Genomic DNA, 16172 nt, shown 5'->3' with positions numbered 1-16172 from the left:
TGTTTCCAAGACAACCAAAGCAAACATGTGGCAGAGAGAGAGAGAGCGAGAGATGGAGGATTCTCTTTAACAGCAACACACTCCACAAACACAGACAACCAATTGAACCATTGCAACGAAGAACCATATAGGTTCTTATAGGTTCCATATAGGTTCCATATAGGAACCAGTTAGGATCACCACTTTATTTTAAGAATGTGAAATGTCAGAATAATAGTAGAGAATGATTTATTTCAGCTTTTATTTCTTTCATCACATTCCCAGTGGGTCAGAAGATCATATACACTCAATTAGTATTTGGTAGCATTGCCTTTAAATTGTTTAACTTGGGTCAAACATTTCGAGTAGCTTTCCACAAGCTTCCCACACATAGTTGGGTGAATTTTGGCCAGACTGACGAGTTTCAGAAGAAAGTCTTTGTTTCTGGCCATTCAAACCCACAAATACTGATGCTCCAGATACTCGACTAGTCTAAAGAAGGCCAGTTTGATTGCTTCCTTAAATCAGGACAACAGTTTCCAGCTGTGCTAACATAATTACAAAATGGGTTTTCTAATGATCAGTTAGCCTTTTGAAAATAATAGACTTGGATTAGCTAACAACATGCCACCATCACAAGAGTGATGATTGCTGATAATGGGCCTCTACGCCTTCTTTTTTTATTAAAAAGCTGGAAATAGTCATTTACAACATTAACAATGTCTACACTATTTCTGATGAATTTGGTGTTATTTTAATGTACAAAAAATGCACTTTTCATTAAAAAACAAGCACATTTCTAAGTGACCCCAAACTTTTGAACGGTAGTGTAAAAAACACATGTCAAGTTTGTTGTTGACTATTGCTGACTATCGTTGACAGCCATTTTCAAGTCTTGCAATAGATTTTCAAAACTGAAACTAGGCCACTCAGGAACATTCAATATCGTCTTGGTAAACAACTCCAGTGTATACTTGACCTTATGTTTCAGGTTATTGTCCTGCTGAAAGGTGAATGTCTCCCAGTGTCTGTTGGAAAGCAGACAACCAGGTCTTCCTCTAGGATTTTGCCTGTGCTTAGCTCTATTCCTTTTCTTTCTATCCTAAAAAACATCCTAGTCCTTAGCAATGACAAGCATTACCCAAAACATGATGCAGCCATCACTATGCTTTAGAAAGTTTTTTTGCCCCAAACAGAACACTGTATTCAGGTCAAGAAGTTTTTGCAATAAGACACTAAAGTACTACTTCAAACAGGATGCAAGGTTTGGATTTGTTGTATTCTGTACAGGCTTCCTTCTGCTCACTGTAATTCAGGTTAGTATTGTGGAGTAACTACAATGTTGTTGATCCATCCTCCGTTTTCTCCTATCGCAGCCATTCAACTCTAACTGCTATAAAGTCACCGTTGGCCTCATGGTGAAATCCCAGATCGGTTTCCTTCCTCTCCATCAACTGAGTTAGGAAGGATGCCTGTATCTTTGTAGTGACTGGGTGTATTGATACACCATCCAAAGTGTAATAAATAACATTACCATGCTCAAAGGGATATTCATGGTCTACTTTTCTTATTTTTACCCATCTTTGGCATTGGAAAACCTCCCTGGTCTGTGGTTGAATCTGTGTTTGAAATTCACTGCTCGACTGAGGGACCTTACAGATAATTGTATGTGTGGGGTACGGAGATGAGGTAGTCATTCAAAAATTATGCTAAACACTTATTGCTCACAGTGAATCCATGCAACTTAATATGTAGTCGAAGACAGAGTGAACAAATGTGAACGATGAAGGCCAGTGACGAAGACGCGTCTAGCGACTTGTTGACACACCAGCCTGGAGTGTTGATTCAATATGGCATTATCCAGACGGATGGCTGTATATTTACAACTCATAGGAGAGAGTCACACCTTCGCCATGGCGATGTTCTCACGGAAGTCCTGGGGTCACTCACCAGGAGTGGTAAGTACTGACGAAACGTGAAATCAACTAAATTAATGTTAGTGTGAATTAAATTGTCATGTTTGGATTGTTTCAAGAGTTCATGAAGAGCTATGAATTTTGATATGTTTCATTGTACTGTAAGTTCTATGGATTTTATTTCCGACTGTTCGTTGGAAAGTTCAAAGACAAGCGACACAGGAATGCGCCAATATAATTTAGATAAGGTTTTTGATGAGTAGATCCAAGAATGCGTGTGCTGTCATGCCTTTTGTTTGAATGTTTTGGGACATGCAAAGTGATGTTAATTAGACTATGGGAGATACTGGGATTTTAGTGCTCTTGGAAGAATAAAAACTGGGTTTAAATCCAAATCTAATTTTGAAATACAGCAGGTGTATACCTTACAATGAAATGCTTACTTACAAGCCCTTTACCAACAATGCAGTTAAGAAACAAATAACAAACAAAAAAAAGTAAAAGTAAAAAGAACAAGTAATTAAAGAGCAGATGTTGGTCATGGTTTAAACACTGATCGTGGAGTCATGATCAGTGAACTGATCTACGTTTGTATATCATAGTGGTGAATTTTCTATGCTGTTAAGACTTGGACTATTTTGTATTATTTTTATCGTGAAGATTTCTGTTATGTACCATTTGCTAATTGTATTCTTATTGCGGAACTGTAATACATCGGATTACTTTTAAATGTAGCTCTCACATTTGAGTAATATTTCTTGAATTATTATTTGGTGAAATGTCTAATGGTAAATGTTATTCACAACATACATAGCATATATACTTGGTCTCCAAATGTGCATCTCTGAGCTAAGGTTAACTCAATAACTTAATGCTCGGCCATTGATTGCAAGATATTAGCTCCTTGTTAGAAATCTATATTATTAAATTATTGCGCGCTCCAACGAGCATCTGCGTTGCCAAGGGCTAAAATAGAAGTCACCCACGAGACATCTCCTCATTGGTTATACCCACGTGGGGTCAGACGAATGAGGTCAGTGGCGATACTGCACCTAATTTATGAAAGTTGCCAGTCGCAATATAAAGTCAAGAGAAGAAAAAGCCTAGAAAAAGGAGAGATGACTAGAAACGATTCGGATGACAGTTTTATGTGTGGATTAATTGGTGGAGTAGAGGACCTTGCGCATTTCAGGTAAAATAACAACTCAATGTTTATATCCCAGGACAAATTAGCTAGCTAGCTAAATGTCCATAAATGTTTAATGCTTTTGTTCCCAAATTAATATAATTGGTTCAGAGTTTGTTTTGATATTTTAACCTGCGTGTCGTGATCGCGTTTGGTGTGGGGGGGACAAAATACATACACCGTTCATCTACAGCTGCATTGCTTGTTGTTTGGGGTTTTAGGCTGGGTTTCCGTACAGCACTTTGATATATCAGCTGATGTAAGAAGGGATATATAAATACATTTGATTTGATTCCGAGTGGTGACGCAAGGCTCGCAACCTTGGCATACCCACTGGATAGGATTACGGGCCTTATAGCGTTCACATGATAATGGAGTTAGATGGTATATCAAGAGTAGGATCATAGACCCCTACACTCATTCTCTGTCATCTGTAGACAAAGTGAATTCTCACTATTCTACAATTGTAACATGTTAAGCAAAAATGTTCTCCTGAACTTATTTAGGCTTGCCATAACAAAGGGGTTGAATACTTATTTTCACCGTAACATTCACATGGGTAGGGTTGCAAAATTCCCCAAATTCCACCCGTGATTTCTGGAAAACCTCACAAGTCCAACACTGACATCAGTGTGTGCATTTGTATGGTTGCAAAATTCCTTTAACCTGGGAATTGGGGAAAGTTTTCCAGAAATCACGGGTGGAATTTTGCAACCCTATGCATGTGAATATTACAGTGAAAATGTTAAGGGTCTTACATTTTAGCAGAGTGAAAGACTTCACACAGCACCTACATTGGAACCCTCCCAGGATCTCATTAACTGGGCACTCGACAGCCATGTGACAACCACACAGAGACCGTTACTAAGGGGCCTCTCTGGCTAGCCCACCCCAGAGACAAGTTAACGTTAGTAGCACCCAGAGATGCTAAAACACATGTCATCATGCAGAAGATGATATCCACACAATATAGGGCTCCCGAGTGGCGCAGCGGTCTAAGGCACTGCATTTCAGTGCTAGAGGCGTCACTACAGACCATGGCTCGATTCCAGGCAACCAGCCGTGATTGGGAGTCGCATAGGGCGGCGCACAATTGGCCCAGGATCATCCGGGTTAGGCGGTCATTGTAAATAAGAATTTGTTCTTAACTGACTTGCATAGTTAAATAAAGATAAAATAAAACACACACCAGGCTAACCATATAAAAACAACTTTCAGACAATGCACATGAAATTCACAAGGTCAGGAGAAAGTGACATCTGCTTTTTGACACACACACACACACACACACACACACCACACCCTCTTCAACAGAAGAGAGGGCAGAGGAGATCAGGTTAAGAGATTCACAAACATGGCAGAATGGAATAAGAGAGAAAGCTGTGAAAGAAAGAGAGAAGTCAGAAAATGAGAACAAAGAAAATGGAAGAGGGAAAAAAAATGAGTATTAATGAAAAATGATTGAAAGATGAGGGAGAAAGGGACAGAATGAGAGAAAGAATAGAGATGACAGCAGGTGGGAAGTTGGTCAGAAGAGTGTGAATAGAAAGGGATGGGAGAGAAGGAAAGTTAAGAGTGCAGAACACATTCCTGCATCCTGCAGCCACTCACTCATAAATGACATCACCCAGAGACCATCAGCAGTGAGGAGTAAATCTTTACATCAGGGCTGCCCAATCTTGTCCCTGGAGTGCTACCCCCGGTACGTTTTCACTCCAACCCCAGTTGTAAGTAAACCGATTAGCTTATGAACCAGCTATCAGAATCAGGTGTGCTAGATTAGGGTTGGAGCGAAACCCAGGAACAGGGTTGGGGAGCCATGTTTTAAGACAAATGGAGATGAGAGCCTTAGTGTTCACAGTCACTTAGAGAACGTACAACAATGTTTGCTTGTCCACATCCCCTCATGAATTTAAAAAGGAATTGACTGGTGTAAAAAATGTAGTGGAAACTCATGCTTACCAGAACAATGACTTTAAATTAACTCTGGGTTAAAGGGTAGATCATAGGTGAGCACCGTATCTCTCTCACTCGCGCTCCCTCTCTCTCTCTCTCTCTCTCTCTCTCTCTCTGACAGACGTTTACTTCCCCCTAGTGTTCAGCACCTAGCACTGCCACCCAGTCAGAGACGGCACAACTGCAGAGGTTGTGCCCTAGGCTGGTCTAGCGGGAAACACCACCACCTGTAGTACACATGCACAACCCCAACGTGGGTTTGAATCCCAGCCCCATCACTATTCTGAATCTCCCTCCCTCTCATTGCATGCTATAAAATGAAAATACTTTAATATATGCAGAGGTCAGAGCAGAATCAGGCTGTGTAAGAGGTCAAATGTATTCATGTCTATTTTCCAAACCAACCAGAAACTAGGCTGTTGTTGATGTCCCAGTCTATTTGGGAGATGCATCACCTTTGCTTTTGTAGAAAACAAACGCTTTTAGTGCTCTTCAGCAGCCTGAGGAGAATGAGACGTCAGGGTTAGAGGTTACCTGGCGGTGACGATGCTCTGCAGCAGTCGGTGGGAGGAGTCTGAGAGGTCAGAGGGCACCAGGATCTCTACAGGGTTGACCTTTAAGACTCGCCCCTCCAGCTCACAACGCGTTGAGCCGTCCACAAAACAATCCAACAGCACGTCACCTGTACTGGGCTGCACCGCCTAACACACACATACAAACACACAGCAATTTTTGCCAGTCACTATTGGCCCGATTCAGACTTAGGAAAGATATATATTTCCTATGCACACCTTTCCTACGTACTTCTTAGTAGTTGGTATTCAGACTTACAGTATCTTATGCAGGCGCGTAATGCGCTCTGCAAGTGTGGCTCTCTGGCGCACAATGAATACATTTTATTAAACCGCTGAAAATCTGCCCACTTGCTGGCAAACATATTTTTGTGGTGTTTTCATTCAACAGGGTTTTCAGGACACTTATCCTAAGCCATCCCTTTAAATACTGTTCCTCTTTATTTTGAATTTTGGCGGCAGACTAACTAGAATACATTGAGAGAACGGGTTAAGAGATTATATATATATCTCCATATGACGATTTTTATGGCCTAACTGACACCGCCTGGTATAGAGGTCCTGGATAGCAGGAAGCTTGGCCCCAGTGATGTACTGGGCCGTACGTACTACCCTCTGTAGTGCCTTGCGGTCGGAGGCCGAGCACTTGCCATACCAGGCAGGTTGCAGCTGTAGAACCTTTTGAGGATCTGAGGACACATGCCAAATATTTTCCAGTATCCTGAGGGAGAAAATTATTTGTCGTGCCCTCTTCACAACTGTCATGGTGTGCTTGGACCATGTTAATTTGTTGGTGATGTGGACACCAAGGAACTTGAAGCTCTCAACCTGATCCACTGCAGCCCCATAGATGAGAATGGGGGCATACTCAGTTCTCCTTCTCCTGTAGTCCACAATCATCACCTTTGTCTTGATCACATTGAGGGAGTGGTTGTTGCCCTGGCACCACAAGGCCAGGTCTCTGACCTCCTTCCAAAATGCTGTCTCGTCGTTGTCGGTGATCAGGCCTACCACTGTTGTCTTAGGCAAACTTAATGATGGTGTTGGAGTCGTGCCTGGCCATGCAATTATGAGTGAACAGGGAGTACAGGAGGGGACCCCATGTTAAAGATCAGCGTGGCGGATGTGTTGTTACCTACCCTCACCACCTGGGGGCGGCCCGTCAGAAAGTTTAGGATTTAGTTGCAGAGGGAGGTGTTTAGGCCAAGGGTCCTTAGCTCATTGATGAGCTTTGAGGGACTATGTTGTTGAACGCTTAGCTGTAGTCAATGAATAGCACAGTTGTCCAGAACAGCTGGTGCTCTCATGCATGTTTCAGTGTTACTTGCCTCGAAGCGAGCATAGAAGTAATTTAGCTTGTCCCACTGGGCAGCTCTCGGCTCTGCCACATCCAACAAGCGTTGGAGCCGGTGTGTATGATTCGATCTTAATCCTATATTGACGCTTTGCCTGTTTGATGGTTCGTCGGAGGGCAGGTTAGAGTCACGCTCCTTGAAAGTGGCAGCTCTACCCAGTGCGGAGGTTGCCTGTAATCCATGGTATCTGGTTGGGGTATGTACGTACAGTCACTGTGGGGATGATTTCCTCAATGTACTTACTGATGAAGCCATTGACTGATGTGGTGTACTCAACGCCATCGGAGGAATCCCGGAACATATTCCAGTCTGTGCTAGCAAAACAGACCTGTAGCTTGTGCTTATGTGACCACTTCCTTACTGAGAGAGAGAGAGTCACTGGTACTTCCTGGTTGAGTTTTTTCTTGTAGGTAATCAGGAGGATAGAATTATGGTCAGCTTTGCCAAATGGATGCAGAGGGATAGCTTTGTACATGTCTCTGTGTGTGGCATAAAGGTGGTCGAGAGTTTTTTTTCCCCCATCTGGTTGCACATTTAACTTGCTGACAAAAATGAGGTAAAACAGATTTAAGTTTCCCTGCATTAGAGTCCCCGGCCACTAGGAGTGCCGCCTCATGGAGCATTTTCCTGTTTGCTTTTGGCGGTGTACAGCTCATCGAGTGTGGTCTTAGTGCCAGCATCAGTGGTGCTGGTGGTAGGTAGACAGCTATGAAAAATACAGATGAAAAACTCTTGGTAGATCATGTGGTCTACAGCTTATCATTAGAAACTCTACCTCAGGCAAACAAACTCGAAACATCCTTAGATATCGTGCACCGAAAATTGCTGTCAATGATAGCAATAGTCAAAAACGAACATGACAGGGCTTTAAAAAAGACAAATAAATGTACACTACCGTTCAAAAGTTTAGGGTCACTTAGAAATGTCCTTGTTTTTGAAAGAAAAGCTAATTTTTTTGTCCCATAAAATAACACCAAATTGATCAGAAATACATTGTAGACATTGTTCATGTTGTAAATGACTACTGTAGCTCGAAACATCTGATTTTTAATGGAATATCTACATAGGCCCATTATCAGCAACCATCACTCCTGTGTTCCAATGGCATGTTGTGTTAGCTAATCCAATTAGCCAAAAGGCTAATTGATCATTAGAAAACCCTTTTGCAATTATGTTAGCACAGCTAAAAACTGTTGTTCTGATTAAAGAAGCAATAAAACTGGCCTTCTTTAAACTAGTTGAGTATCTGGAGCATCAGCATTTGTGGGTTCGATTAAAGGCTCAAAATGGCCAGAAACAAAGTGCTTTCTTCTGAAACCTGTTAGTCTATTCTTGTTCTGAGAAATTAAGACTATTCCATGTGAGAAATGGCCAAGAAACTTTAGATCTCGTACAATGCTGTGTAGTACTCCCTTCACAGAACAGCGCAAACAGGCTCTAATCAGAATAGAAAGAGTGGGATGCCCCGGTCCACTTGCTCAGTAGTGCACAGGTACATTAGTGTCTATTTTGAGAAACAGACGCCTCAAAAGTCCTCAACTGGCAACTTCATTAAATAGTACCCGCATAACACCAGTCTCAACGTCAACAGTGAAGAGGCGACTCCGGGTTGCTGGCCTTCTAGGCAGAGTTGAAAAAAAAAAAAAAAAAACATATCTCAGACTGACCAATAAAAATTAAGATGGGCAAAAGAACTGTTCTATCTTGCCGGTGCAGTGTGTAACCTGCCAGCTGTATGTTAATCATGTCGTCGTTCAGCCATGACTTGGTGAAATATAAGATATGACAGTTATTGATGTTCAGTTGGTAGGATATACCTGCTTTGAGCTTGTCCCAATTTATTTTTGAGCGATTGTACGTTGGCCAGTAGTACGGAGGGCAAGGGCAGATTACCCACTTTTCGGCAGATCCTCACAAGGCACTCCAATCTCTTTCCCTGTTATCTTTTCTGTTTCTTTCTCCTGCAAATGACGGGATGAGGGCCTGTTCGGGTGTCTGGAGTAAATCCCTCTCGTCCGACTCATTAAAGAGAAATACTTCGTCCAGTTCAAGGTGAGTAATCGCTGTTCTGATTTCCAGAAGCTATTTTCGGTCATAAGAGACGGTATTAGCAACATTATGCACAAAAATAAAAAATAAAAATAGCACGGTTGGTTAAGAGCCCATGAAACGGCAGCAATCCTCTCCAGCGCCATCTTCGAGCATAAAGAATACATGTTGATATGCTTTTCCATTTCCTACCGTGACTGGTTTGATATTAATATCCAGTGAGAAGGTAAAATAGATCTAAAACAATTGTTATTTGGCCTATACACATACACAATCACCTTATCCAAACTGATTACGCATTTACCTAGGTCTTATCAATTTAAAAATTACAGTGCATGGAGTATGCTGTTATTTCTATCGTTTAAAAAAATGAAGTAACTGCTTTTTCCACTTGGAACCGGCAGGTTCGCGCGATTTTATTCATGGTTTCCACGTGTGTAAAGAATACGCTTAGAGAGAAAAGTGTGTAAAATGGGGAATGAAGTTCCATTTACGTGCACATAACTCGGGTCTGAATTACCCCACATTGAGCCCATGTGCGTACAATTGAGTGTGTACTCACCACCAGCCCAATGGTTAGTTGTTTTCTGGGTTTATCCCAGGTCTCACTGAGACAGAGCAGGTAGCTCTCTGGAGGATCTGTCACCACATCATCACACTCCCCCTCCTCCACATCAACCAGACTATGCACTGGGTTGACGTCTGATACCCAGGGTCAAGGAGCACACTATAGTGGGCTGAAGTCATCACACACAGGAGGAAACTACTGCAGCTGTGAGCAGTTGACTACTCTTATGCCCGGTCCATACATCACCTGTATGGATACGGTGAATAACACAACACACACACCAGCATATGTAAGGATACCCTCCCCCACCAGTGTAGACTTTGTGTAGAGAGCGCTGAGTTGGCGGGTGAACAAAGTGTTCTTATTGGCTCCGGAGGCCTTAATGGCCGACGTCTCTGTCTGCTTCACCACGCCCACCTGAGGTGAGAGAACCAATCACAGTCAATCAAACGTAAATCAGACACACTAACATCTGTCATCACTGACAAATAATTATTTTTCTTCCTAAATTAATAATTAATCTGTGGCAGACAATAACATCACACATAAACAAAGGCTATGGTGACATTTAACTGTATGCCTAAAACATTTCACATTGCATTACTTAAAATACAGGCCTGACTGCCTGTTCCACACCTTGTAGCCCTGGGAGACAAGGCGTCGTACGTGAACGAACAAGCGGTGTGTGGGAATGCTACACGTCATGAAGTTATGGTCCAGGTGACAGAAGATGTTCAGCTGCTTCGCTGCTTTCTACACACACACAAACCAGTGACAGCAAGGGAGCTAAACATCTGCGATCTACATACACACATTGATTAACACACATCAGGAAGTTATAGTCCAGGTGACAGAAGATGTTCAGCTTCTTCGCCGCTCTACACACACGCCTCTCACCTCTGCGTCCTCGCCAAAGAACCTGTACTTGTATCCACACTCCACAGCCAATAGAGCATCTTTATGTTGCTCTTTAATCTGCAGGTACTGCTGCTCCAGAGGAGTGTACCCACTCTTAGAGATCCCACAGGGGGCACTGGTCACAGAGACTTCACCCCCTACTCCTGGAGGAGTCTTCATTACACCCCCCCTTCTTCTTCTTCTTCCTTCTCCTGGCTTGGCAAACTGAATGAGGCTGAGAGCCTAGGAAGGATCACAACAATAAAGTTTCCATTTAAAGCTGCAATATGTAACTTTTTGGGTGACATGACCAAATTCACATAGAAATGTGTTATAGATGTGTCATTCTCATTGAAAGCAAGTAAGAAGCGTTAGATCTGTTATATATGTGTACTATTGCTATGCTTCCTGTTCTTAAGTTGAATTTTTGCATCTTTTACTTTTGGTTTTGTACAGCAGCTTCAAACAGCTGAAAATACAATATTTTTGGTTATGGAGAACATACTTCACAGCAGTGTAGATGGTACAATGACTCTTTACACTATACTTGCTTCTTTTGTCACAAACTGAAATTAAGCAAACTATTCTAATTTCAGCAACTAGTTAATGCCGGAGCGATTTTTACATAGTGCAACTTTAACATACAGTTTCAAACTTACAGAATACAATTAATTAGGAGAAAATCAAAGAGAAAGGTGATGATTATCTCCTACCTGTTTTTTGGATGATGGCTCTGGACTCCGCCACTCCTCTTCTTCGCTTTTCTGTCTCTCTTTATCGCCAGCCATTTCTCTGTGGGCCACAGCCTCCCTACCTCCTACATCCCCAGGCCCATTACCTCCATGAGCACACCCATCACCTACATCACCAGGCCTACCACCTGCATCCTCAAGCCCACCATCTGCATCCTCAGACCCGCCACCCGCATTCCCGGGCCCAGGAGGGCCTCTGCCTTGGGGCTCACTAGGGCAGACGAAGCCCTTCAGTCTCTCCAGGGTGGAAGAGGAGAGGCTGCCTGCCCCTCGAGAGGAGGGGGCCCTGATTTCTGATAGGAAAAATGGATAAGAGGATAAGGATAAAATGAAAACTGGTAGTAGTGGCTGTGTAAATAAACCCAGACTGCACTAGCATCGAATAGTCCCCGCGATATGCAACTTTTCAGGGAAGTCAGGAACCAATACACAGTCGGTCAGGAAAGCAAAGACTAGCTTTTTCAAACAGAAATTTGCATCCTGTAGCTCTAAAGGTTTTGGGACACTAAAGTCCATGGAGAATAAGAGCACCTCCTCCCAGCTGCCCACAGCACTTTAGAAAGAGGGTCCAGATTGTCTAGCCCAGCTGATTTGTACAGGTCCAGGTTCTGCAGCTCTTTCAGAACATCTGCTATCTGGTTTTGAGTGAAGGAGAAGCTGGGGAGGCTTGGGCAAATAGCTGCGGGGGTGCGGCGCTAAATATACTATTTTTCTATTGTGTTATTAAATGCATGTTTGTTTATTCCATGTGTAATGCTGTGTTTTTGTCACACTGCTTTGCTTTATCTTGGCCAGGTCGCAGTTGTAAATGAGAACTTGTTCTCAACTGGACTACCTAGTTAAGTAAAGGTTAAATAAAATTTTAAAAAATAAAAACATTTGTTTCAGACTGAGACCTTGCTATCAAGTCTGATGTATTATGGTGCTTTCAAGACAACTCTGAAATCGGAACCTCTGATAAACGTATGCAAAGAAAAAAAAGCGTGAAGCTTCCTATTGGTTGATTTTGATACATTCCAAGTGGGGAAACTCAGTGCTCATCTTTCTCAACGAGTTTCCAAGTCAGAAATGTCAGCGTCTCCGGGTTCCGAGTTGTCTTGAACGCAGCATTTGGCTAGGGGTGCTCACCATCAACACGCCAGGATATGACCTCACAGTTCATGTCCTCCTTTTCCTGTCCATTATGGGCCAATTTGGCTCGTTTCAATAATGACCCACCATTATTATTATTCGGAGAATGCTTATGCTGCACAAATACAGAGAACACAGAAGAGGGAAATAAAATACAACTGAATTCATAGTGTGCAACACAAGACCATTGATATAGATGTGTGTGAGAGCGAACAAGTAACGTTAGCTAACAACAATAGTTACATGCAAAGATAAAGCCATTGCTTTCTCACAACTCTGTCATGCACTTTGGTTGAGCTATGTCGGAGTTAAATGCTTTATTTGTATACAGTTACACAATAACATTCGCACTGTCTGTGTCCTTACCTTTCCTTTAGGTCCTGGTTTCAGCCCAGCGCATAGCTCAACAGAGTTACCGATAATACCGGATTGAACGTTTCTGTCAGGGGCACTGCTGCTCAACCCGCCGAAGTAGCTACTTATAGATGTCTGGGTAGTGCAGGACTTCTTGATTGATTTAGGCATTTTCACAGATAATTTGCGAATATAAAGTCTCATGCATAACGAACAATTAATTGCATGCTTGGTTTCAGCTTTGATATTTGCGAATACGCGGGTCTCTTCCTCGCTTCTTCTTCTTTAAATTTGTAATTGCGGATGGCAACCAACTGAAAAGTGTATACAGCGCCACCTATCGCCCATGGTTAAGAAGTGCGAATTCAGTACACTTTGTGAGACGAAAAAGGGAAGAAAAAATGCCCCAAGAGGCTGCTGGGTGCACCTGATAAGCCACCAATCACCCCTTTAAAAGGTGGACAAATCTTACCAATCACACAATTCATATGGTATCCAGAGTAGTGATGTTGGACAGGCGGGTAGGTGCAGGTAGCGATCAGTTGAAAAGCATGCATTTAGTTTTACTTGTATTTAAGAGCAATTGGAGGCCACGGAAGGAGAGTTGTATGGCATTGAAGCTTGCCTGGAGGGTTGTTAACACAGTGTCCAAAGAAGGGCCAGAAGTATACAGAATAATGACCAAGGGCTTTTGGTCTTGCTGGCAAAGGCTAACTACCTTTCAGTTAGACCAAAAGGCCTGAAGGCTCTTGTTCAAAGATAAGGAAACACTTAAATGTTGCAATTTAATATTTCATATATCTTTGTTGTTGTAGGAAGAAATCTCATAACGGCTAACATCAGGGGTACCCTTGTGTCTTATCATGAACGGGGTATGAAAAGGAGGTCCTCAGCCCTGGTGACGGAGGCTGCTGCGGCTACAGGACTACCTGTGTCTGTAGTTAAGGTATGAAATGGAGGGAAGGGGCGAGAGGGAGATGGAATTAGGGGCATGTGACTATAGGGTTGTTGGATTTTGAGGGGTTAGTGGAAAGGGGGATTGGGGGAACAAATTGTTTTTGGGGAAATAAATAGCCGGTGTTCTGATACCCTGCATCCATAAGTGTTCACACTTTCATTTCAACTCATGCATTTTAAAAGCATTGGATTGGTGCAAGCATAATGGGGAGACATTCCACCACAGCACAAGACAACTGAACGACCCCAGGCCAAGTTTTTTTCTTTCCTAACCCCCTGTATTATTAGAATATTGTGAAATAAAGAATAAACAATCCACCACCTAAAACACTGCTTATTAGGCAGGATCAGGCAACAGTGTAAAATCATGTTTAATTACAGTACTATAAACTGCATTTTATCAACACAGTTATACAATGTTATACTTGAATGTTTTTAGTTGAGTTACATCTAACGATAATGCGTTCCTTTCAAATTACAGAACTGTGGGTAACTATGAGTGTTCACTTAATACCTCCTGCAACACCAGGCGACGCAAAGCTGCTGGTTATAAGCGCAGCGTGTCTGCCTATAACTTGTTTTGTGCAGAGATGGTGGAGGGGAAAGACATGTATTCTCAGATTAATGTTTATTCCAACATAAAAAATGTAGTCCTACATTCGGATGTGAAATGTTGATAATTGCTCTATCATTTTCACCTCTCGATTCAATAATGCGTCTTTCCACAGGAATCATTAGATAGTCAGAAGAATATGATATATTCCTAATTTCAAATAAGACTGTTTCCCACTGGATTATTTTTAAAGTAAGAGTATTATTTAAATAATGATATTAACTGATAATACCAACATGTTTTAAGCAGAACACCATAGTGCCTGTGCCCAAGAACACTAAGGTAACCTGCCTAAATGACTACCAACCCTTAACACTCACGTCTGTAGCCATGAAGTGCTTTGAAAGGCTGGTCATAGCTCACATCAAGTCCAGAAACTGGTTCCTGGACTTCCTGACGGGCCGCCCCCAAGTGGTAAGGGTAGATAACAGCAAATCCGCCACTCTGATCATCAACACAGGGGCCCTTCAGGGATGCGTGCTCAGCCCCCTCCTGTACTCCCTGTTCACTCATAACTGCACGGCCAGGCACAACTCCAACACCATCATTCAATTTGCCAAATACACAACAGTGATGGGCCTGATCACCGACAACAACGAGACAGCCTATAGGGAGGCGGGCACAACAAAACCTATTCCACCCTCAGGAGACTGAAAAGATTTGGCATCGGTCCTCAGATCCTCAAAAGGTTCTACAGCTGCACCATCGAGAGCATCCTAACTGGTTGCATCACTGCCTAGTATGTCAACTGCTCGGCCTCCGACCGCAAGGCACTATAGAGGGTAGTGCAAACGGCCCAGTACATCACTGGAGCCAAGCTTCCTGCCATTCAGGACCTCTATACCAAGCGGTGTCAGAGGAAGGCCCTAAAAATTGTCATAGACTCCAGAAACTCTAGTCATAAACTGTTCTCCCTGCTACCACATGGCAAGCGACCTGCCATTCAGGACCTCTATACCAAGCGGTGTCAGAGGAAGGCCCTAAAAATTGTCATAGACTCCATAAACCCTAGTCATAAACTGTTCTCCCTGCTACCACATGGCAAGCTGTCTCTGCCTGGCCGGTTCCCCTCTTTCCACTGGGATTCTCTGCCTCTAACCCTATTACAGGGGCTGAGTCACTGGCTTGCTGGGGCTCTCTCATGCCGTCCCTGGAGGGGGTGCGTCACCTGAGTGGGTTGACTCACTGTTGTGGTCATCCTGTCTGGGTTGTGCCGTGGCGGAGATCTTTGTGGGCTATACTCAGCCTTGTCTCAGGATGGTAAGTTGGTGGTTGAAGATATCCCTCTAGTGGTGTGGGGGCTGTGCTTTGGCAAAGTGGGTGGGGTTATATCCTTCCTGTTTGGCCCTGTCCGGGGGTGTCCTCGGATGGGGCCACAGTGTCTCCTGACCCCTCCTGTCTCAGCCTCCAGTATTTATGCTGCAGTAGTTTATGTGTCGGGGGGCTGGGGTCAGTTTGTTATATCTGGAGTACTTCTCCTGTCCTATTCGGTGTCCTGTGTGAATCTAAGTGTGCGTTCTCTAATTCTCCCCTTCTCTCTTTCTTTCTCTCTCTCGGAGGACCTGAGCCCTAGGACCATGCCCCAGGACTACCTGACATGATGACTCCTTGCTGTCCCCAGTCCACCTGGCCATGCTGCTGTTCCAGTTTCAACTGACCTGAGCCCTAGGACCATGCCCCAGGACTACCTGACATGATGACTCCTTGCTGTCCCCAGTCCACCTGGCCATGCTGCTGCTCCAGTTTCAACTTCCACCTGACTGTGCTGCTGCTCCAGTTTCAACTGTTCTGCCTTATTATTATTCGACCATGCTGGTCATTTATGAACATTTGAACATCTTGGCCATGTTCTGTTATAATCTCCACCCGGCACAGACAGAAGAGGAC

At 43.2% G+C, this 16172-nt stretch overlaps 1 protein-coding gene across 1 annotated transcript in view; it reads right to left on the bottom strand.

Annotated features, from left to right (window-relative positions):
* Positions 1-13027, bottom strand: part of msh3 (mutS homolog 3 (E. coli)) — a 137977-nt gene extending 124950 nt beyond the window's left edge. The window contains exons 1-8 of the mRNA XM_020475974.2: positions 12728-13027; positions 12359-12476; positions 11192-11523; positions 10479-10721; positions 10218-10334; positions 9881-9998; positions 9576-9715; positions 5572-5738 (exon numbers count right to left, since the gene is read on the bottom strand). Coding sequence (XP_020331563.1) covers positions 5572-5738; positions 9576-9715; positions 9881-9998; positions 10218-10334; positions 10479-10721; positions 11192-11523; positions 12359-12476; positions 12728-12919 — 1427 coding nt within the window. The 5' untranslated portion in view covers positions 12920-13027. The remainder of the gene's footprint in view (positions 1-5571; positions 5739-9575; positions 9716-9880; positions 9999-10217; positions 10335-10478; positions 10722-11191; positions 11524-12358; positions 12477-12727) is intronic.
* Between the last annotated feature and the right edge of the window lie 3145 nt (positions 13028-16172).

This window comes from Oncorhynchus kisutch, linkage group LG3, assembly GCF_002021735.2.
Source record: "Oncorhynchus kisutch isolate 150728-3 linkage group LG3, Okis_V2, whole genome shotgun sequence".
NCBI lineage: Eukaryota > Metazoa > Chordata > Actinopteri > Salmoniformes > Salmonidae > Oncorhynchus > Oncorhynchus kisutch.
The sequence above is the reverse complement of the archived record's forward strand: the minus strand, read 5'-3'. Positions and strand labels throughout refer to the sequence as shown.